We start from the raw sequence: 22,260 nt of genomic DNA, 5'->3' as shown, positions 1-22,260 counted from the left end.
TCACGACTTAGCCGTTTTTTCCCTCCATATCCACAGACCTGCTCCACTCTGCTCCAGCCTCATTTCCAGTGAGAGCCCTGCCCTCGTCCTGACCTTCGTTCCTCTGAGCATGGCAGGCCTGTTGTCTCCTGTCTGGTTTTAGGATAATCTCGTTATCATCTTATTTAGGTGATTTGGTTGTGACGTACCTCCTTCATGCTTCTTAGACTTGGGGTTCATTAAGCATCTTGAATATGTGGGTTTACAGGGTTTTAAAATCAAATATGAAATTTCTCAGTCATTATTTCCTCAAATATCTTTTCCTGGTTTCATCTCTTTCTCTTTCTGGGACTCTGATTACGTGTATTTTAGGCCTTTTGAAGTTGTCCTCCAGTTAACTTTCTGCTCATTTTCTTTGGTCTATTTTCTCTGTGTATTTCATTTTGAGTGGTTTCCAGTACATGTCCTCAAGTTCACTGACATTTTCTTTTGCAGTGTCTAATCTGCTCTTAATCCCCTCAAGTACGTTTTTCCGTAGACTTTTCATCTCTAACAGCTTGTTTTGGGTCTTTTTCATAGCTTCCATATTCTTACTTAACATCATCAGTCTTTTCTTTTTTTATCAAAGTATCGACTTACAATATTCTATCAGTGTCAAGTGTGTGACATAGCGATTCACATTTATATACAAGGTGGTCACCACGGTAACTCTCTTTTCACCCGTCCCCATAGAGAGTTTTGACAATATTGTTGACTGTTGCTCATGCTGTAACCCCACCCCCGTGACCTGTTCATTTCACAACCGGGAGTTTGTGCCTCTTACCCCTCACCCATTCCACCTGCCCCCGAACTCCTACATCGTCAGTCTTTCCTCTAACTCCTTGAACGTGTGGAATATGGTGACGATAACGACTTCCCGTCTTGGTCTGTGGATTATGTCATCTGTGCCCTTTGTGCTCAGTACCAATTGATGGACTTTTCTCCCCATTACATAGTGTGTTTTCCTGCTTTATTGCATACCAGGTAGTTTTTGGCTGCTAGACGTTGTGTATTCTCCCTTATTGGAAGCTGGATGGTTTGTACTCCTAAGAATATCCTTGTTCTGTTTTCTGGGACAGAGTTGTGTTACTTTGAAACAATTCAACACATTTAGGCTGATTCCAAGCTTCGTCAGGTGGGGTCTGAGAACCCTCCAGTCCAGGGCTGGCTGTGTCCACTGCTGAGGCCGCTCTGAACACTCGGCACCATCTGCTGTGGTTACAGGGCTTTGCTAACCCCTGTGTGAGCTGGTCAGACACAAGCCATCCTGTCTGTGTGAGTGCCAAGAGTTATTTTCTCTAATTTTTTGGTGTTTTATTCTGTAGCCTTGGGTACTTCCCTCACACTGTGCACCGGTTAGGACTCAGTTGAAGACGTGGGACCGCTGAGACTCTGGAGCTCTCTCTCGCTGCCGTTCCCTCTTCCGTGTACACACGAGTCGCCTCAGGGGTCCGCCTGGCTCCTCCCGGTGCTGAATCCTGAATCCTCGCTCCAGGCAGCGGGGCCGTCCCGCCTCACCCAGTCAGTTCCGTGTCTCTTGTCTGTCTGAAAACTGCCGTCTCATGTATTTTCCCCTAGAGTTTTAGTTGTTCTGGACAGAAGGGTAAATTGGTTCCCTGTTACTTCATCTTGGCTGAAATTGGAAGTTTTAAACAAAGATTTTAAGTGGTTCTCATAAATTTCCTCAATGAAGATAAACAAACATGCTTGCAACAAATGAAAAAGTAGGAAATCTCATCATAAAAATAAGAACAATTAAAAAAAAGAATTTTAGAATTGAAAAATACAGTGTCAGAAATAACGAAATCTCTACCTGGACTTGACAGCTAAATAGAGATGACAGACTGAGTGAACTTAAAGATAGAGCAATAGAGATGATCTAACTTGAAAAACAGAAAGGAAAAAACTGGAGAAATAGCAGCATTTCAGGCACTCTTAGATAAGATCAAACTCTGATAAATATGTGGTTGGCTTCAAAGAAGGGCTGGGGAGAATGGACAGACACAAACATTTGAAGAAATAGTGGCTGGAATTATCAAGCGATGGAAAACAGACATTTGCAAATACAACGCTCAACACTGAGCAGAATGAAGTCCCACATAGAGACCCATCGGATCGAGCAGCTGGACACTGACGCCAAAAAGCAAGTGTTGGAAGCAACAGAGAAAAATGACACTTCACATAGAGGAAAATAGTGATTTAACTAATATCTGACTTCTCATCAGAAACTATGGGGACGAGAAGAGAATGAGAAAAGAGATTTAAAGTGTTGAAAGAAAAAAATAGACCTGTCAACCAAGAATCCTACACCCAGCAAAAATATCCTTCAAGAATGACTGTTGAAAGACAATATTTGAGATTCAAAAAAGCTAAAAGAAATAATCACCAGCAAATCTCTACAATAGAAGATCCCAAAGGAAATTCTCCAGGATAGAGAAAATTATACCAGAAAAGGAATCTCAGATCCTCAGAATGGAATAAGTAGCTTTGGAAATGGTAAATGTAAAAAGCTAGTCATTATTCTGCTTTCTCCTTCTAACTTTTGTATAATACACGCAGGTTAAAGTACAAACTGCAGTGTTGTGGGGAGGGTAGAAGGGTGAAGAGATGAGCACAGAGGATCTCTGGGGCCGCGAAACTGCTCTGTGTGAGACCATAATGTGGATACACGTGAGTGTACGTTTGTCCAAACCCACAGACTGCACAACACCGAGAGGGAACGTCGTGTAAACCGCGGACTCTGGGTGACAACAACGTGTCGGTGTGGGTCCCTCAGCTGTCACAGATGCACCGTCCCACGGGCAATTTTGACAGTGGGGAGGCTGTGCGTATGGGGCAGAAGGCACGTGGGAAATCTCAGTACCTTACTCTCAATTTTGTTGTGAACCAAAAACTGCTTTAAAAAAACAAAGTCTGTTTAAAAAACGATAACATTTTCTTCTGAGGTTCATGAGGTATGTGGACGTGGTGCGTATTGTTACGACAGCATAAAGGGTGGGAGGTGTGCCCAGCACGGCTGCAGTGTTTCCACGTTTTACCTGAAGTACTAAAATGTTCACTGTAAGTGGAATGAAAAGTCAGAGATGGGTATTATAAACCCCAGAGAAATGACTAAAAAGAAAGGCCATAGGACCAAAGATAAAACAGTGTAACCCACCACTCAGCAGATCAAAGAAGAAAATCACGTGACGTGCAGAAAACACATTTGAAGAAATTCTACCTCCTTTCATAAAAGCCCAGGAACGGAGGAGGAGAGGGTGCTTGTCTACCCCGGTGCGAGGCGTCCACAAGCGTCTGCAGTTCCCGCGACAGTGAGACGAAACGCCCTCCCTGCCAGTCGGGTGGAGGCAGAGACGTCCACCCTCACTGTCCCTATTTGACACCACACTGCGTTCTTAGCCAGCGTGGAATGGCAAGAAAATCAAATAAACGGCATACAGACTGGAAAGGAAGAAGTAAGACTGTCTTTTTTGATAGAAGACGTGACTGTCTATGTAGAAAATCCTAAAAAATATAAAAAAGGCTGTTGGAACTCATAAATGAGTGTAACCAGGTCATAGGAGACAAAGTCAACACACAGCAATCATTTGTGTTTCTATACACTGGCAATAAGTGGTCAGAAATTGACATTTTTAAAGTGTCACTTAACAGCAACAGAAATCATAACATATTTAGGAATAAATCCTATAATATGCCTGAAGAATCTCTATGCTGAAAACCACAAAACGCTGGTGGAAGAAGGAAAAGAAAATTTCAATAAGTGGGGAAATGTCTTGGTTCGTTCGGGCTGCTGTAGCAAAACCCACAGACTGGGGGTCTTATGCACGACAGACGTTTATGTCCCACGGTCTGGGCCTGGGGGCCAAGACCAGGGCGCCAGCATGGTCGCATTCCCATGAGGGCCCGCCTCCTGGTTCACAGCAGGCGCCTTCCCGCCGTGTCCTCAGGGGGCAGAAGGGACAAGGGGCCTCTCTGGGGCCTCCTTTGTTGTAAAGGTGCTAGTCTCATTGTGGGGGCTCAACCTTCATGACAAGCACCTCCCAAAGGCCCCACTTTCTAATAAACTCAACCTTGGGGTTAGGATCTCAGCATGGGAGTTTGGGGGGGACATACACATTCAAACCACAGCAGAAATATGCTGTGTTCATGGACTGGAAGGCTCGGTATTTTAAACATTAGTTCTCTTAAGTTGATCTATAGATTAAACACAATAACAATTCCAGCATAGTTTTGGCAGAAACTATGAAGTTGATTTTAAAATTTAAGTAGGCAAAGTAATCAGAATAGCCCAAGTAATTTTGAAAAAGAAGAACAAAGTTGGAGGCCTTAAACTACCTGCTTTCCAGGTGTGATATAAAGTTTCGATAATCAATAGTGTGCTGGTGAAAGAATAAACACATAGATCCGTGGAACATAAGACAGAATCCAGAAATAGAACCACACGTCTAAGACAAATTGATATTTGACAAAGTTGCAAAAATAATTTAATGGAGAAAGAATGGCATTTTCAAGGGCCAGCCTGGTGGCCTAGTGGTTAAGTTTGCGCGCTCTGCTTCAGCGGCCCAGGGTTCGCTGGCCTGGATCCCGGGTGCAGACATGGCACCGTTCGACAAGCCATGCTGTGTCAGGCGTCCCACACATAAAGTAGAGGAAGGTGGGCATGGATGTTAGCTCAGGGCCAGTCTTCCTCAGCAGAAAGAGGAGGATTGGCAGCAGATGTTAGCTCAGGGCTAGTCCTCCTCCAAAAACAAAAAACTGGAAAAGTAGGAAAGTTTTAAAAAGACAAGAAAATGAAGAATAAAGGGGAAAAAACTGGAGGAGACAAATTGAAAAAAGAAATAAAATTACAGACCTAAAACCATGTCAATAGCTATTGATTTTTAATTTTTATGTGTTTTTAATAAAAGTATATATTTTTAAAGTGTACGACGGTGATTTGAGGTACATACCTGTAGTGAAGTGATTACGGTCCGGCTGATGGGCACATCGTGTCCTCACACAGTCCCCACCCCTGTGACGGGAGCCCCGACACCCACTCTCTGTGGCGGCGCCCGAGTGTGCAGCACAGCAGTGCCAACTGTGCTCCTCGCGCTGTACCTGCTTCTCCGGACTTGCTCGACCCCATCACTGCGGCTTTGTGCACGTGACTGACATCTCCGCCCCTCTCCCGCCCCAACCCCTGGTAACCATTCTAATCTCTGCTTCTGTGAATTCCATGTTTTTTCTGTTTTTCGTTTCTTCAGATTCCACATACAAGTGAGATTACCCAATATTTGTCCTTCTCTGTTCGGCTTATTTCATTTAGTGAAATGCCCTCCTTGCTCATCCGTGTTGTCTCGAACGGCAGGAGTCCCTTCTTTCTGGTGGTTGAACAATATTCCACTGGGTGTATGCACATTGTCTTCCCCCGTTCGTCTGTCCGCAGACACTCGGTCGTGTCCGTGTCTGGGATACCGTGACCAATGCCACCGTGAACGTGGGGGTGCAGCTGTCGCTTTGAGACACTGGTTTCATTTCCTTTGGATCTATTCCCAGGAGGGGATGGCTGGATCGTGAGGTGGTTCTACAGTTAACTTTTTTCTTATTTTATTTATCGTGCATCTGCAGATCTGTTTTACGTACAGTAACTGGTTTTATCAATCATATCAAGGCATCCTATTAGTACTATCGTTGACTCTTCGAGGACCCTCATGCTGTTTTCCATTGTGGCCGCCTGGATTTACATTCCCCCCAACGCTGCGTGAGGGCTCCCTTTGCTCCACATCCTCAACAATATTTGCTATGTTTTGTCTTTTGATGAGGGCCGTTCTGACAGGTGGGTCTGTCGGATGAGTGGATGTCTCATCGTGGTTTTGGTCTGCGTTTCCCTGACGACTGGTGATGCTGAGCACCTTTCACGTATCTGTTGACCATTCGTATGTCTCCTTTTGAGAAATGCCCATTCAGCTCTTTGGCCCGTTTCTCAATTGAATTATTTGTTTCTTAGAGTGGAAGTGTATGAGTTCCTTATATATTTTGGATATCAACCCCTCATCAGATGTACGATTTGCAAGTATTTTCTCCCATTTTCTGGGTTGTGTCTTCACTCTGTTGATGGTTTCCTTCGCTGCACAGAAGCTTTTCAGTTAGGATGGATCCCATTTGTCTATTTTTGCTTTTGTTGCCTCTGCTTTTCGGCTCATATCCAAAAAAGATCATTGCCCAGACCTGTCTCAAGAAGCTTTTCTCCCATATTTTCTTCTAATAGTTTTATGGTTTCAGGTCTTAAATTTAAGTCTTTAGTCCATTTTGAGTTTATTTTTACACGTAGAGTGAGGTAAGGGTTCAGTTTCATTCCGTGTGTGGAAACCCAGTTTCCCCAACACTATTTATTGAAGCAATGACCCTTCCCCCTTGTGTACTCTCGGCACCTTTGTCAAAGATCAACTTGCCATGAATGCGTGGAGTTTTTCCTGGGCTCTATTCTGTTCTGCTGGTCTCCGCGTCTGTTTTAATGCCAGCACCCTGCTGTTTGATGACTGCAGTTTTGTGGTGTGTTGTGAAGTCAGGTCCAACTTCGCTCTTTTTGTTCCAGTTGTCGCTGAGCAGCCTGTGCTGGAAACTCCTGTCTCACCGTCTTGCTCAATCATGGTTTTACGTGTTGCCGGACTGAAGAGATCAGTTGAAAGGCAGAGATTCTCGGGATGGATATAAAAGCAAGACCCAAATGTATACTATCTACAAAACTTGCACTTTGGATATAAAGACACAGGTAGTTTGAAATAAAATAAAAATAAAAATCATAAAAATTGTAAATGTAGTGACCCTGTATGCCTCTTTATGCAGATAGAATCCTATTTGACAAAAAATCCTAAGAAACCCACAGACAATTGGTACAGGTGCTGGGACAACTGGACGCCACATGCAAAAGCATGAAGCTGGACCCAAACCTCACACCATCTACAAAATGAGCTCAAGGTGGATCGAAGGCCTGAACATAAGACCCAAAATTACAAACTCGTAGAAGAAAACATAGCGAATCTTCGTGACTTGGCTTTGGTAGTGATTTCTCATATATGACACCAAAAACACAGGCAACGAAAGAAAGGTAAATTGGACTTCCTCAAAGTGAGGAACTTTCGTGCATAAAAGGAGAACTTTAAGAGTGAAAGAAGATAATCCACAGCCCAAATGGCAGAAAGTGTTTGCAAATCCCGTATCTGATAACGGTCTAGCAGCCCATCAGTCCAGCCCCCTCTGCCCAGGATGCCCCGAGGGATAGGGGTCTCGGTCCCCTGGCACCTGGGCGCTGGTCGTCTTCTGCGTCATCAAGGAGCAAGTGCTGGATGGTTACGACGCACTCAGAGTAGCGATGGAGCCAAGAGTCCCGTCATCACCACTCTTGTGGGCGACGGCTTCATCTGCCTCCTGCAGAGCACACGCTGTTCGCGAGTCTGAGAACCAGGAGAGTTGTCTACACTTTTCTGAAAGTGCATCTTATTGCTGTGCAGTAGCGACCTTTTCAAACCTGCTCCCACAGCACCCTCCCACTCTGTTCGTTTCTCTGGAAGTGGCCCTGACGATTCAGCCATTTGCTGTCCCCACCCCACACCGTGTGACGAGGCCGATGACGTCCGATTCCTGCGGCCCTGACCTTCGTGGAGACTGGCTTAGCCTCAGCCTGTGACGGAGGTGGCGTCCGGCTCCTCCTCATCCACGCTCGTCCTCCTGCTTCGCACAGCCTGACGGTCGCCACGGGAAGTCCCTGCAGAGCCCGGAGATTTCTCTTTGAAGAAAAGAAAGATCCTGGGGAAATCAGGCAGATAAATAAGGAATTCAGCCAGTGCTGCCCTGTGCTTCTTCCAGACTCATCGTGCTGACGGCCAAGAGGATGTGCAAATGAGAGTGAGCGGTTTTTCTCATTAGAGTTTTAAAATCCTCCAAGTAATGGATCGTTTTGGAGCATTCTGTGTTTTCCTGCTCATCCCAATGATATGTTATTACTAAACTTAAGTAACTTTAATGGAGGAAATTCTTTATCTCATGGAAATGCCGGGCAGGGGATCCATTTTAAAACATGTTATGGAGGTAACTCCAGGGGTTTACAAGGAGCGGGGAGCCAGCGCCCCTGTGTCCCAGACACCAGCCGAGACCTTCCTGCCAGGACCCAGGGCGCTTGGAGGGAGGGGAGGCCACGGCGCTCCTCGGGCAGGGGGCCTCCTCTGGTGCGTCCCCCAGACGGCACACGCGCCACAGAACCCTAGGTTGGCCAATGGCCGGCAGCCGGCTAGGGATTTGGGGACGAGGACCGGGAGGCTCCTGGGCTGGCCTCGGGAGCGTGGAGTGACCCACAAACCTCACCATGAGCTCTTCCTGTCTGGGATACGGCAGGAAGCCAGGCGTGGAAGGGAGCAGGTGTCGGGTGGGGAATCATCACACTGAAAACGGCTCCTGCGTCTGCCGCTGGCCTGGAGTTGGGCCCAGACAGCCCCCCTCCCTTGGCCACAGTCTCCCCTTCAGAGGGACAAGCGGCGGGAGCACCAATTTACCCGAGTGTTCCAGGGGCCTCGTCTTCAGAGCTGCTCAGCTCCCTTCCCCGCCCGCAGCGCATCTGCGGGAACCCCCCACAGCCCCACATCCCGACCCTCCCCCGGAAGCTTCGATGCGCCCACTCAGGCACGGGCGGTTTGGGGTCCTGAGCTGATGCAATTTTAGTGGGTTTCCCTTGTTTCCTGGGGGAAAAATGGGAGGGTGGGTGGCTCGTGACCGTCATGGATGGCACCGCACGGCACGGCCAGGACACTGGTCTCCAGCGCGATCGTCTGACGGCCTCCACTTCCACCAGCGGGTGAGCGAGCACGGCCTGCTCTTCCCAGTCCCAGTGCAAATGGGTAACTTCTCTCGGTGGATTTGGCTTTAACGAGAGACCGGCTCCCAGGAGAGGGTGTTGTTTAGACGGGACACGTCAGCTCAATTTTAAATCAGCTTTCAGGTCAATCTGTCTTTATTCCATCAACTGCTTTTGACGAACAATTCCAGTGACTGTGTTAGTGTAACGCTCGGCAGTGGAATCGCTTCCGGACTCTGTCCGTTGTGATGTCAGAGTCAGCTCCTGGGCTCTGCCGCTGTGCCGGTGCTGGGTGTGTGTGTGTGTGTGTTTATGCACATGTGTATGCGTGTGTGTGCACGTGTGTGTGTATGAGCTTGTGGGGTGCTTTCCTCTGATGGTTAATGAATGCATTTTCATGAGGTTTATAGACATTCATGGAGCCCTGCCTTTATTTTTAAAAAGCTGTTTAATAAGATTTTAATTTTGAATAGTTTTAGATTTACAGAAAATCGTGACGGTAGCACAGAGCTCCCATGTACTTCACCCCCAGTTTCCCTGTTACGAGCATCTTACGTTATGGCCCGTTCATCACAATTAATTAATTTTGCTTCCGTATGCTCAAGGGGATATTGCTCTTCAGTTTTTTGTAAAGTCTTTCATCTCAAAGTATTTTCTAGTTTCCTTTGTGACGTCTTGTCTGATCCGTTGATTCAATAGGACCATGTTGTTTAATTTCCACGTTTGTGAATTTCTCAAATTTCCTTCTGTTCCTGTTTTCTAATTTAATTCTATTATGGTTGTAGAACCTATCTTGTATGATTGCGATCCTTTTAAATTTATTGAAACTTATTATGTGGCCTAACATATGGCCTGTCCTGGAGGACATTCCGCATGCCCTTGAGAAGACTGTGTATCTGTGTTGGCTGGAGAGTTCTGCAGACGTGCGCTGGGTCCAACTGGCTGAGCGTGCTGTTCAGAGCTTGCCTTCCTTGTTGATTCTCTGCCCAGCTGTTCTGTGCATCAGTGGAAGTTCTGGACGTCTCCAGTTGTCATCATTGAACTGGAGCCTTGCCGTTTTCATCAGACTTAGAACCTGTGTCTAAGCTCCTTGATGGGAAGAAATTTAACTGGCTCTCGGGTTAATGGCCAGCATCTCCCACCTGATGTCCGTATCACAGTGCCTGACATCCACTGAGGGAGGCTCAGAATGCGCTGGGCTTCAGACACGCCCCCTCTAACCCAGTTTATTCTGGAGGAAACTCACGTGGAGACGGGGTAGGAGAATTGCCCAAGGATGCCTGGCTGGTTCAGAGCTGGATTCTAACCTAAGGCACCCGGGTCCGGAGGTTAGCTCAGCACACGTTTCTGGACTCCCTCTTGGGGATATAGAGGGAATCATGGGCAGCAGGAGACAAGGGCAGCTGGAGTTCCACACGCTCCTAAGCTGCCGTGTGAGGCGTTCCAGAAGTAAATGCCAACGGAAAATGAAAATGGATTTTTGTTGTTTTGCATCCTGGCTTCTGCCACCTCCCCAGGTGTCAGGGCTGCGCACAGCCCAGAGCCAGCTACTGTCGGCTGCACCTCTGCTCAGCTCACCAGCGCCCCTTCTGGACCGCGGCCCTGCTAAGCTGCCCAGGACGCAGGCCTCACCAGAACGGGGCCTGCCGGCACCGTGATCCTGGACGTCCAGCCTCAGGATGGAGAGAAGCGAGTGTCCGTGTGTGAGCTGCCCGGTCCGTGGTGTCTTGGAGAAGCTGCAGCACAGAGATGGCTCCCGCTGAAGTTTAGGGAGAGCTTATTATTGGGGCGCGTGGGATGGTGTCGGGTCAGCTACCACTGAGGACTTTGGGATTCTGATGAGCAGAGGAGCCCATTGCAATGTCCACTCTCACTGCAAGCACAGGCCATCCCTGGAGCCGGCCCAGAGCCACCATCTGCCATTTACGGGCGACCGTTGTGGCGCGAGTCCTCAGGGACCGCAGGGCCCTGGGGCTCTTGTGGGCTTTGCCCCCAGCATTGCCATGAGGTGTACGGGTGTCCCCACCTCACAGACGAGATGGCCGAGGCTTGGAGAGGCCCAGGATGGTCCCTAGAGGGCAGGCCAGCTCTCTCGCCCGGTTGTCTGCTACACAAGCCTGGTCATGGTCATGGCTCTTCGTCGTGTGTATCCGGGAGCAGGCTCGTCTTCCTCCTCACCCTAACTCAGCCTTCGCAAGCCGCCTCCTCCAGGAAGTCCTCCCGATGCCTCCAGTACTGGAGTCTCTCCTCCCAGTACCAGAGCCTGGCACCCATCTGGGCTGCCTTGGGCTGCTCCTGGTCCACATCCCTAGCCACCCTGTGAGAGCTCCAGGGCCAGACGGCCTCGTAGTTCCACCCATGGTGCAGGGCCTGGAAGATGAATGAGCACAGAGACAGCAGGCGGTGAACCAAAGCTGAGCAGCCACCAGCCCCCAGGCCCCTCAGGGCAGGGGGTGAAGGCTGGTCAGCCAGCCGACCTGGACGTGGGGAGAGAGCACCGTGCATGGGGCAAGTTGACCTGGAGAGCAGGGGGCAGAATTCCACTGAGCAGATGAGGGACGGGCCCGCGAGGGGCAGCTCCCAGCTCTTCATCCCGTCTTGGAAAAGGCCCCGCCTGTTTGGCGCAGACTGCGGGACGGCTGCCAGGCTTGGGGCTGCCCCACGCGTGTGAGTCTCTCCTTCTGCTGCCCCTGAGGCAGGAGGGGCAGTGAGAACCGCAGATGCCTGATGCCCACGTGTTCGGGTACTTTCTGCACAGGGCTGAGGGGTGCTGAGCCGTGAAGGGCCGTCTCCCGCTGGAAGGTTCCCAGCGCACTCGCTGCTCACCTGTGATGCACAGCCAGGAGCCCTGCTGGAGCCTCGGTCCTCAATGCCTGGCGGGAGCCGTCATCTCAGGGGTGTATGGCCTGTCAGCCTCTCCCAGCAGTGGGGGGCTCAGGCCCTGCCATTCCCTCTTGTGAAGAATCCGGAAAGATGTCTGTGCCCATTATGGTGGGCCCCCGTCCTTTCGGCTCCACTCTCGGCCTCTCGGATTCATTGTTCCAACCTCGCGGGCTGGCGGAACTGAAGACAGAGCCAACTGGAGTCTGACCGTGTCAACGCTGCAGGTCTCATTGATGGCGCGAGTCCAGTGCCTGTGTTCATCTTTCTACTACAGGAGGCAGTGGGACCCCCCGGGGTCCTCCCGCCTCACGAATGGGGAACCAGAGGGAGAATTTGCCCGAGTTCCTGGAACCAGGAGGCCGTGACAGCGAGCCCGTCAGGCCGGGACGGCGTGGAGAACAAGGGGAGCATTTTCGCTGGGTTTCACCCCAGAACGCGTCCGAGCCTCCCCCCGCATAAGTGCGTTGCCCACACCCTCCAGGTTCGTCTGAGCTCCGAGCTCTGGAAGGAGTTGGGGGCGCCGTTTGGGAGACAGGCATCTCTGCCCACACCTTGACGGGGCCTCTGCCTCAAGCTGGCACAGACACGGTCGAGTGACGCCCTCAGCTGAGCCCGGGCCCTGTGCCCTCCTTCCTGCTCCCCCTGGGCCCCAGCGTGGGGTGAGGGCTGCTTCTGAGCTGATGGCCCAGGACGGGTCGGTGGAGAGGACACAGCACGGGGCACTGGGCACTGTGGGCACAGCTGACACCCTCGTCCCTGGAGCCTTCTTCACTGACCTCCCTTTGCCCACGTCCCAAATGTGGTGTCTTTACAGAGGAGGCACGTTTGACACCATTAAGGTACATGCGTAATATAAAGATTGGTTTTCAAGCTTTATGTATCATTTTGTAGCAGCTTTTTTTTTTTTTTTAACTTACCACAGTTTTTATTTTTAAAACTGTGGTAAAAAACACAACATAAAATTTATTAGTTAGCCATTTTTTAGTGCACAGTTCAGGGGCATTGAGCACATTCACAATGTTGTGCAGCCGTCACACCATCCGTCTCCAGGACTTTCTCATCTTCCCAAACTGAGACTCGGTCCCCATTAAACACTGACTCCCCCCCCCACAGCCCCTGGCCCCACCGTCTACTTTCTGTCTCTATGAATCTGTCAACTCCAGGGGCCTCACGTGAGTGGGATCACACAGTGCCTGCCCTTTTGTGGCTGATTTCCCTCAGCACGATGCCCGCAAGCTCTGTCCGTGTTGTAACAGGCGTCCTTCCTTTCTGGGGCTGAATGATGCTCCCCTGTGGATGGGCCGCGTTCCACTTATCCCTTCATTCGCTGATGGACCCTGGGGCTCTTGTGAATCACGCTGCTGTGAACACGGGTGTGCAGACACCTCTGCAAGACCCGGCCTCGGTTCCTTCAGTGCACAGTGGGGCGGCCGCATCACATGACAGCCTGTCGATAAGCCTTGAGGACGTGCCAGAGTGTGCTCCACGGCGGCTGCATCGTTAGCATCCCAGCAGCAGTGCACAAGTCCCAGCTTCTCTGCGTCCTCACTGACGCGTGTTTTCTGTGAGTGTTTCTCATTGTGGCCACGCTCGCGGGTGTGAGGTGAGGAGGCCTCAATTCCTCCCCCACCACCTCCCTCTCTCTTTCTCTCTTTCTTTCTTTTCTTATTTGCCTGCCTTCCTTTCAACTTCAAACACAGTCTGTGCTCAGTGCAGAGACCCCAGAACACAAGTCGTGAACATCAGTATTAAATCACCCAGAGGGCCCTGGCCCGAGGTGGCTGGCACGGTGTTGGCATCTGTCTTTCTGGCTCTAAGGAAACGGGTCCAGGCCGGTGGTTGGGATCATTGGGTTGTGATGCAAATGTGATCAGTGGCGGCTGGTTGAGCATCAAGTCTGCAGTTCAAGACGGCGGACGGTGTGGGCGTGTTCCTTTCCAGCATCTCTTCGGTTGACTGAAACGCGGCAGTCAGTGGACATGAAGAGACAGGCTCAGGGCGTCAGAGAAAGCAGAGTTCCAGGAGAGGCAGACGCTACGAGTAGACCGGGGACTCCAGAGAGTAACGAGGAACTGAGGACGCGTTCGTGAAACAGCAGAGGGAGAGGCAGCCGCACGAAGTTCGTTCCAGAGAGTCCGCTCCTCCGGAGATGAGATTCCCGGACCCGGGTGCTGAGCTCGCGTCCAACCCGTCGTGAAGACATCCTCTCTCGGCCGCGAGGGCACAGCCTGTCCAGACAGCTGAGTCCAAAGAAGCACAAAGCTGCAGCCCCGTTTGCTTTCTGGTTTCCTGGGCTGTCAGCAGATCGCGTCACACTTGCGCCAGGTCTTCAGGGGCCCACACTCAGCCGAGGCGAGCCCTCGGTGCTTTCAGATCCCAAAGATCCGGGCTGTTTCCTTGCTGAGCTGATTAGGGGCGTCCACCAGTGTCCTCCTCTCCGGCCTCGTCACACCAGCTTTGACGGTTGGAAGGTCCTGTGCGGTGGCCGGAGACCCACCTGGGCTCTGCCAGTGAGAAGAATGAATAAAGTTAACTCCCCTTTGGTACAAACTGATCCCGTTAGCCCAGCACTTTCTGTCTACATTCGTGAAAGACCAGAGCTAAAGATGCTCATTTTAGCGCCTTGCATTTCGCACCCATTTGGGTCACAGCTCTGGGGGCAGACATCCCACATCCCGGGTCTGCACTCTGACTCCCACCTGCACCCACTCCCCTCGGGGCCCAGAAGCTGGGCTGGTCTCTCCACACTCAGGGGAGGAGCCTAACCGGGCCTGGAGCAGAGCATCCCCCCGAGAGCCCCGACTCAGGCCCTTGCACGGACACAGACAGAGACACATATGCACAGACACTCAACACACCTTCAGACGCACATGCGTGCACATGCACACAGACCCGCACATACGTGCAGACACACATCGACCTGCAGATACACACATGTGCAGACACACATAGACCCGCACATACATGCAGACACACACGCATGCACACACGTGCACAAACACAGATACATGCGTCTCTCTTCAGCTTGGGGCCCACAGCCTCCCACCCTGACCTTCTCAGTGAAAGGCAACAGGAAACCCCTGAGCGGGGTCCGTGGCGTTTAGCTGTGGTGGAAACAGCCCACTCAGAGCCGGGGGCCGGGCCCTCGTGTCTGTCCTTCAGCTCAGTGGCTGCAGTCAGCACTGTGCTGAGTCCACTCTGGATGACGGCACACGTCCCACGAGCGGCCCCGCCCAGGAGGACAACTGGCTGGGAGCCATCCATCCTTCTCCAGGACGTGGTGGGATCCGACGGCATGTCCTCCTGTGGGGTTTTCCTTCTGCAAGAGCAGAGCAGCCGCCAGGTGTGGAGACGGTTTCCTCGTGGGAAGGAAATCGGATCCTGGCTCCCAGCAGGCGCGTCAGCTGCAGCTGGACCCCGGGCTTGAATGCACAGCTGTTCTCACAGACACTGCCTGGGAAGTGTCCGTGGGTGTTTGTGACCTTGGGGTGGGGATTTCTTTAAAACGCTACAAAACGAGAGCCTGATGAGTCTGAGTACTTTAAAAATCTGTTAGTCACAATCACCTTAAAGAAAGTGAGAGAGAAGTAAAATGAGAAGCTGCTCACTAGGGACGTAACTGCCAGAGGGTCAGCGTTGGGGGTGTGTGAAAGTCTCTACGAATCAGAACGGGAAAAAGACACCAAGAGGAAGCTGGCGGGAGGCATGAAGGGCACGTCTCAGCAGAGAAACACGGTCTGTCAGGGACGCTCGAGACCCACCCCCCAGCCTCACGCGCCCCGTCTGGGCGTCGGGCAGGACGGGCTTCCCGGGGTCCGGCCAGCGCTGGCCCGGAGAGCAAGAGCCGCCGGCCCCACAGCTGCACGCGGGGCCAGAGGGGCCGCCTCCTCGCGGTGCCTCCGTGTCCTCAGCTGCCCTTCCCAGGAAGCCGTCCAGTTAGAGCCGCGTGGTGGTGAGTCAGGGCTGTGGGCCTGGGCTGTGGGCGCCCGTGTGCCCAGCCGTGGGGGCGGGCGGGGGGCAGGAGGAAGTGGCTGTGAGTCAGGGCTTCCGTGGGGCTCGTTTTCCAGGACACTGACCTCCCCGTGGCCCCGACAGAAGGCCAGATGGAGAAGGGCGTGGGCTGTGGCTTCTGACCGTCCTGTGAGCTGGTAGACACAAAGAGACAGACACACGGACACGGAGGCACACAGACATGCACAGAGACAAGACAGACAGAGAGACAGAGAGATACAGAGACACCCGCAGACACAGACAGACACGCCCCCCTCGGGCAGGGGCAGCCCACCGTTGCTGGTGGACGACCAACCCTCCCACCCTGGCGAGCTTCTGCCCTTCAGGCCTCTGCCCCAGACGCCCCAACCCCGGCTCCTGCTGGGGCAGGTCTGTGGCTGGACTTCCATCTGCAGGGGCAGAGGGGGATGAGAGTGAGAAGCCACAAGAAGGGACGTCAAGGGCGGGACTGAGCAGCGATGACTTGGCATCTGGGGCAGCAGAGCCCCGGGGCTGACCCAGCGCCTGGCCATGCTCAGCTCACTCAGAAACCCCAGGGATCTGGAGACACTGTGCGAACTGAATGGAAAGTTCTCAGGGGTACAGAAGACAGACAGAAACAGGGGGTGGGGTGGACTCACGGCTGCCTGCCCGTGGCCCCCGCAGGCCGTGCATTCTGACCCTTCCATCCAGGTCCGACTCCGAGGGACAAGCTGGGATTCAGATGGACGGAGCTGGGGCTTAGCCATCGCTCGGGAGCTCAGGCTCCTCCCACAGCAGAACAGAAGCTCCCGGCTGAGGGGCACCCGACCCGTCGCTCTGTGGCCCCTTCTGTGTGTGACGGTTTCATGCTTTCTGTCTGAGGGAAACAGAGGATGTGTTGCATTTGCCTTTTACCCCCCAAGACATTTCTCAAACACTGGCTTCTCTGAGCCGAGTCTGGATACGCGGTGCAGGCTGATGTGGAAAACCCAGCGAACCCAGATCCTCCTCAGGGTCTGTGGGACGGGAGGACGGGACCTCAGCAGGCCGCAGCTGGCCCTCCCCATGGCGTCCTGCCTTGCTTGCCTGAGGAAGCGGTGGAGACGGCCAGGGCTCAGGGCTGGGGTGATCACCCCCGCCCCGGGCAAGCTGAGGATCAGAGGTGGGGCCCATCCTAAGCTGAGCCAGCCTGAGCCCCCGATGCTCCCCTGTGTCCACTCTGCATCTGCAGGGTCAGCGCTGGTGGCATAGGTGGAGGAGAAGCAGCTGACGAGCTGACAAGCCACGTCTCCAGGCTGAGGCGCTGGAGTCGGAGGAGCCCAGACCGGCCCCACGGGGACAAGCCAGAAGCTGGGACCCTCGTAGAGCTGCGAGCCGCAGGCTGAGGGCCCAGCCTCCTGATCAGGCCCCTCTGCCGAGGGGTCCCGGAGAAGCTATGGTGCATCTGTCTGAGCTCCAGGCAGCAGGGACGCAGACCAGGCACCTCCCCTCCCCGTCCTGTTGAGCACCCCAGCCCTGGACAAGGGAGGCCCGGCTCAGACCACAGCTGACTGCAGCCTGGACGTGCAGGTGCCGAGAGCTGCCAGGCCCTCTCATCGGGGACAAAGTGGGAACACACCAGACCCATCCAGGGACACATGGCAAAGCCGGTGAGAGCAGAGGGAAAAATCAGAAAAGGGGTGAAGAGGCCCCTCCCCCTGTGAGCTGACGCTGACACTGAGCGTAGAGGGTAGACACTGACCTGTCACTCGTGCATGTCAGACCCAAACACGCAGCGTCTCTTTCATTTCTCACAGAAGTTCTGAGGGGTCAGTGCATTGCTACCCAGACAAGCCAGTGCCATCAGAGACCCCACGGTGGGGAGCAGCAGAGCCACAACCTCTCAGGGTGTGACCCCAGGAATGCTCGGCCCTGCTTGAGGCTCAGAGTCCAGCTCTCTCTGGACGGAGCCATCTCCTGCAGCGGCGCTGAGAGGAGAGCCAGGAGTGATCACAGGTCAGCGGGGGAGGGGTTCGAGACCCCTCTGCCCACCCCCAGGCCCCAGAGCTCTGAAGGCACCTGCCACCCTGGAAATAGGTCAGTGTTGGTGCTGAATAAAAACTCGCTAACGCGGGAGGCCTCTCTGCCCCTCTCCCCGACCCCGGCCTGGCCAACGCTGGCTTTCCTGGTTTCCTCGGGGAGCACGGCCACGGCCTCTGGCCACGATACAAACGATGCCCCATTATTCTCTCCCTGAAAGTGACTCGTTAGGATTTCTGACCAGCAGGCTTCACGTCTACCACGAGTCCCCGGGGTCAGCACAGCGTCTGCAGGTCACGGGGACTCAGTGACCACGGAGTGACAGTGACACAAGGAGGAAGGAAGCAATGGAGAGAATTCCCCCAAACCAAACCCTGCCGAGTCCGGGGGTGGAAAGTTAACCCCCCTCCGCTCTCTGACTCTTGGGGAGAGAGACGTGACAGCCGAGATGTCAGCAAGAATGTGCCCGTTGGGGACCTGGGGCCTGGGGAGCACCTGCTCCTGTCGGAAAAGCAGCAACAGGTGCTGAGGGACGGCACCTCCCTGCAGGGACCGTCACAGCTGAGAGCAACTCAGATTTGCTCTGTGACGCAGAACTTCTGCACGAGCATAAAAATAACCAGCTCAATGGAGAAAGATCTAGTTTCTTGGGGATCACGGCAGCTGCAGTTTGAAGTCGTGGGCTGCGAGCTGCTGGAGAGCAGGGCCTTCGAGGGTCTCGGCTGGACCAGGCTCGGGGGCCGCCCAGTCCAGCTCTGAGCATGAAGCCTGGGGAGCCCTGGTCTGGCCGAGACCAGGCCTGGACTGACCAGGTTTCAAGCAGCGAACACCTGGGGCTGCACCCCCAGTGGCCCCGTTGGTCACTCAGTGGTGACGGGAAGGGGCAGCGGCTGACGAGCATCCGGAGCTTGGCCCTCTCAGCAGCCCAGGAGGCACTACTGCTCCCCTCTCGGCCTCATCAATATGGACGTTTGCCCCGGGCAGTGTCTCGCCCCAGGCCTGGGTGACCAGGGACACAGAATGCCGGTGGAAAAATAAGTTAATGAGCTTCTGCTGGGGGCAGGGGTAGCAGGGGGATCGTCCAGGCAGAGCCGTGCGCTGTCCTGGGAGGTGGCCGGGGTAGTGCCAGCTCACTGCGTGGCCCAGGGTGCCCACCAGGAGGTGCCACATGAGCCTCTGGCTCCGGCCTGGCTGTGCCCAGCGTGCAGAGGACAGACCTAGTGCATGTGAGCAAGTATGTGCGTGCTGTGTGCACGTGCAGGTGGGTGTGGACGTGCGTGTGATTGTGGCATGTCTGTGTGGCCTTGTTGATTGTGGCATGTGTGTTCACGCGTGTGTCAGTATGTTGCACGTTTCTGCTGCAGGAAACCGTAGTGTCGGCCTCTGATCTCTGGTTCCAGGCTGACCACTCACCTCACTCCTTCGGCTCCTCATCTGAGCTGCGGGGAGAGCAGCGCTGTCTGGCCCCCCTCCACACCATGAGGAGGGAAGGGACGGGTGGGCAGCGCCTGGCTGTGTGCAAAGCCACGAGGCCTTAAGGTCACGCTCGGGGCAGCTGGCGCCCAGCAGAGGAGCCCCTCTTCGAGGCCACTTCCGAGCTGGGCCCAGAGGCTGTAATTGTGGCCTGACGTTCCTCACGCTCCCTCGGCCTCTGTTCGGTCAGTCGTCCAGGCAGCTTCCCCTCCCAGCCTGTCCGGCAGCTCTCTCTTGGGACAGCACACCCCAGAGCCTGAGAGCTGGCTGTGTCCACACGCACACCCGCTCCCGTCCGGCCGCCTCTGCCCGGCTTCATCCTCCAGCCCTGTTCCCCTCACATCCGTGGTCCATGCCCCTCTGAGCTCAGCCTTGGCTCCGGTTCCCTCTCGGGGCCCCTTCTCCGTCACTAGCATTTTCTCTTTCTCTCCTCCTCTTACGCTTTGCTACATCCTCATGCAAAATTAAGCCCCAAACGATTTCAGCTGCTCCTGACCCCGAGACAAGTTTTAAAATAGCAACAGGATCACCACCCGCTTCCCCACTGAGGGCCGTAAGGGACGCTGGCGGTTCCGAATGCATTTTCCATTTGCAGACTTGCTAACGCAGATCCCACAGGGAAAAGGAAACTGCTGTTCTATTTCAAAATCCCTGATGGGTTTCCTTCCCGTTAGAAGGGTCTGAGGAAGCCGCACAGACCCCTGCTTGCTTCTGCCCCTCGCGTTGAAATCAAACCTGTAAATCTCCTCTGTTGCCGGCACGGATCAAGCCAAAATCACAGTATAAATGATGATGGTGGGAAAGGAGATGCTCTCAGGAAGGACGGGGTGGGGTGCTGAGTCGTCAACAACGCGTTGATCGGGGAGAAGGAACTGATCTGGGGCAAGTCAGTCCTGTGGAAATCTCGCCTCAGCTCACTTCCTGCCAAGTCCCTGCTCTTGTCCTGCAGGGAGTGCGGGGGGCTCCACTCAACATCAGACTTGCCCTCACCGTACTGAGCGGTTCCCAGGAAAACGGGAGTGTGTCTCTCTCACCGTGAGGCCCTCTCTCGCCTCCTCAATCCCCTCGTCTGGGCTCCCTGGACGGCTCTGCTTGGCACAGACCTTTGGTCTCAGAGTCCCGGAAGTCGGTGTGAAACAAGACGGAGAAAGACGCAGGGCCTGACCCTCTCCTCAGCCTGTTCCTCTGGAGCCGCCACGAGGTCCTGGACCATTTGGGTGGGAGGGCTGCCCGGGCGCAGGCTCAGGGCAGGGTCCACGAGAGCCTGGGGGCGGCCAGGGCTTGGGCAGCCGTGGAGACTTGTCTGTGCAAATGCCCTGCCGAGGGGCGAGCGGGAAGGCGTCCTGGGCAGGGCTGGAGGGTGGAAGCTGGGGAAATGAGCTAAAGGTGTGGTGGAGACGGAGGCACGAGTGGGAGCAGGAGAGGGCACGGGGCTGCACGGGGCCAGGAGGCCCAGGGCAGAGCAGGACAGAGCGCGAGCGGACGGCCTACGTTCCCCACACTGGTGCCGGCACAGCCTCCCAGGCAGGTCTCAGACCCTGTGTGCAGCTCTCCGTCTTCTTCAGTGATGTCCAGTCTGGGCAGGTCAGACTCACCGGAAACAGGCTTCTCCCCTCCTCGGGAGGAAGGGCGCCCCGGCTCACTCTCCTGGAGGTTCTGTCGCTTACACTCTGTGCACACCCGTCTGCCGCAGCTCCTCCTTCTCAAGCCTTCCCAGCAAGTGCACACGCATTCTCACCACCCCCGTGACACAGAGGAGGGGAGAACGCCGTCGCCCTCTACCAGATGGAGAGAGCCCTGCTCGAGGTGGTGAACGGCTCAGACCGAGGCGGGTGCATCCAGCCCAGAGGCCCCCCACTGGTGAGGACCGGGGAGCGTCAGGCCGCCCCCACGGTGCCCACACTTGCACCGAAGCGTCTTTGCTGAGTCGGAAGGCACCTCAGGCCTCCCCAGCCCTGGAGCTGCCCTCCAGAGCCCGTCCCCAGGGAGCAGGGACGTGGGGGGATCCGCCTTCCTGGGACGGCCCCAAGCCCAGCCGCTGCCGCGTGTTGGGAAGTTCCAGAAGCATCCGTCCTGCTTGGATCCTCCAGGATTCATTCTCCCTTGTGGCGTCTGACTCCCCCTCATGTGGCCCATCTCCTCTTCTAGCCTCGAAGCCCCTGTCAGGGACGTCCCCAGGCTCACTCCCTTGGGTATTAACCCTGTGTCTTTGCCGTGTTTGGCGACTGCTGGGCTCAGCTGTGTGTGTCCCGGAGGGCACAGCACGTCTGCCTCACACTCACAACCGCCTGAGTCTGACCCGCAGCCTGGACCCCAGCGGGCCTGCGAGGCTGGGGGCCACCCCGCCCCAGAGCCCACACCAGAGGCGGGTCAGGCCTGGGTGAGTGACGTCGGCCTTCAGAGCTCCAGGCTCCTCGTCTGCTCCAGGGGGCGAGGGCAGCGGCTTCCTGAGGCCAGAGGGGGCAGGTCATACTGTATTAGTTGACAGAAAGTGTCTACGCAGTCAGCTCCCGTGAGTACCCAGGGAGCGGCACTAAATAAATGTCATGGAGCCGAGCTCTCAATCAGGTCAGGCTGTGGGCAGGGCATGGCCTTCCGTCCTGAGGGGACCTCCAGCTCCTTCCCGCCCGCACCTGGGTGACCTGGAGGATCTGTGTTCCCTGCCACCGCCCCCACCTCTCAGGCTTCTGCAGGCTGGTTTCGAGGTGAAGAGGAAGCTGCAGTTTCTCTGGGATGCAGAGGAGGGAGACAGAGCGCAGGACGAGCTTGCTCCAGACCTGCTTCCCTGGAGGCTGTCAGTGGCAGGTGCCCTGGGCAGGGACAGGCCATGGATAGAGGAGGACAACCCACGTGGAGTGGGTGGAACCACACACCTGCTCTCAGGGCTGTGGGTTTGCACCCAGCCCAGAGCATTTCTGGGAGACTAAAGGGCCCCCAGGAACCACCCGCGGGCTTTCTCATCTCCTTGAGAATGACCTTCAGATTCCAGTGTCAGCTGCTCAGACCTGACACCTTGGGAAGGTGGTCTCTGCTGGGCGATCTCATGGGCTTAGGGACCCTCTGTTCCC

The 22,260-nt window shown here is 54.4% G+C and overlaps 1 protein-coding gene across 4 annotated transcripts; it reads right to left on the bottom strand.

Annotated features, from left to right (window-relative positions):
* Positions 1-12,690: 12,690 nt before the first annotated feature.
* Positions 12,691-21,097, bottom strand: LOC138916959 (uncharacterized). 4 transcript variants are annotated; one of them, XR_011424224.1, is made up of 3 exons: positions 19,133-21,097; positions 14,781-16,577; positions 12,691-14,232 (listed from the first exon to the last, which is right to left on the bottom strand). XR_011424224.1 is itself a non-coding variant. In XM_070230641.1 (2 exons), exon 2 carries the CDS (start codon positions 16,465-16,467, stop codon positions 15,499-15,501), a length of 969 nt encoding a protein of 322 aa, XP_070086742.1. In that variant the 5' UTR covers positions 16,468-16,577; positions 19,133-19,974; the 3' UTR covers positions 15,387-15,498. The 4 variants fall into 4 exon arrangements, 1 of the variants encoding a protein (XP_070086742.1); XR_011424225.1 differs by having other exon boundaries at positions 16,360-16,577; positions 19,133-20,914; XR_011424226.1 differs by having other exon boundaries at positions 16,360-16,573; positions 19,133-20,048.
* Between the last annotated feature and the right edge of the window lie 1,163 nt (positions 21,098-22,260).

Source organism: Equus caballus, chromosome 13, assembly GCF_041296265.1.
Source record: "Equus caballus isolate H_3958 breed thoroughbred chromosome 13, TB-T2T, whole genome shotgun sequence".
NCBI classification, from domain to species: domain Eukaryota; kingdom Metazoa; phylum Chordata; class Mammalia; order Perissodactyla; family Equidae; genus Equus; species Equus caballus.
Note: the sequence above shows the minus strand (reverse complement) of the source record. Positions and strands in the feature narration are given on the sequence as shown.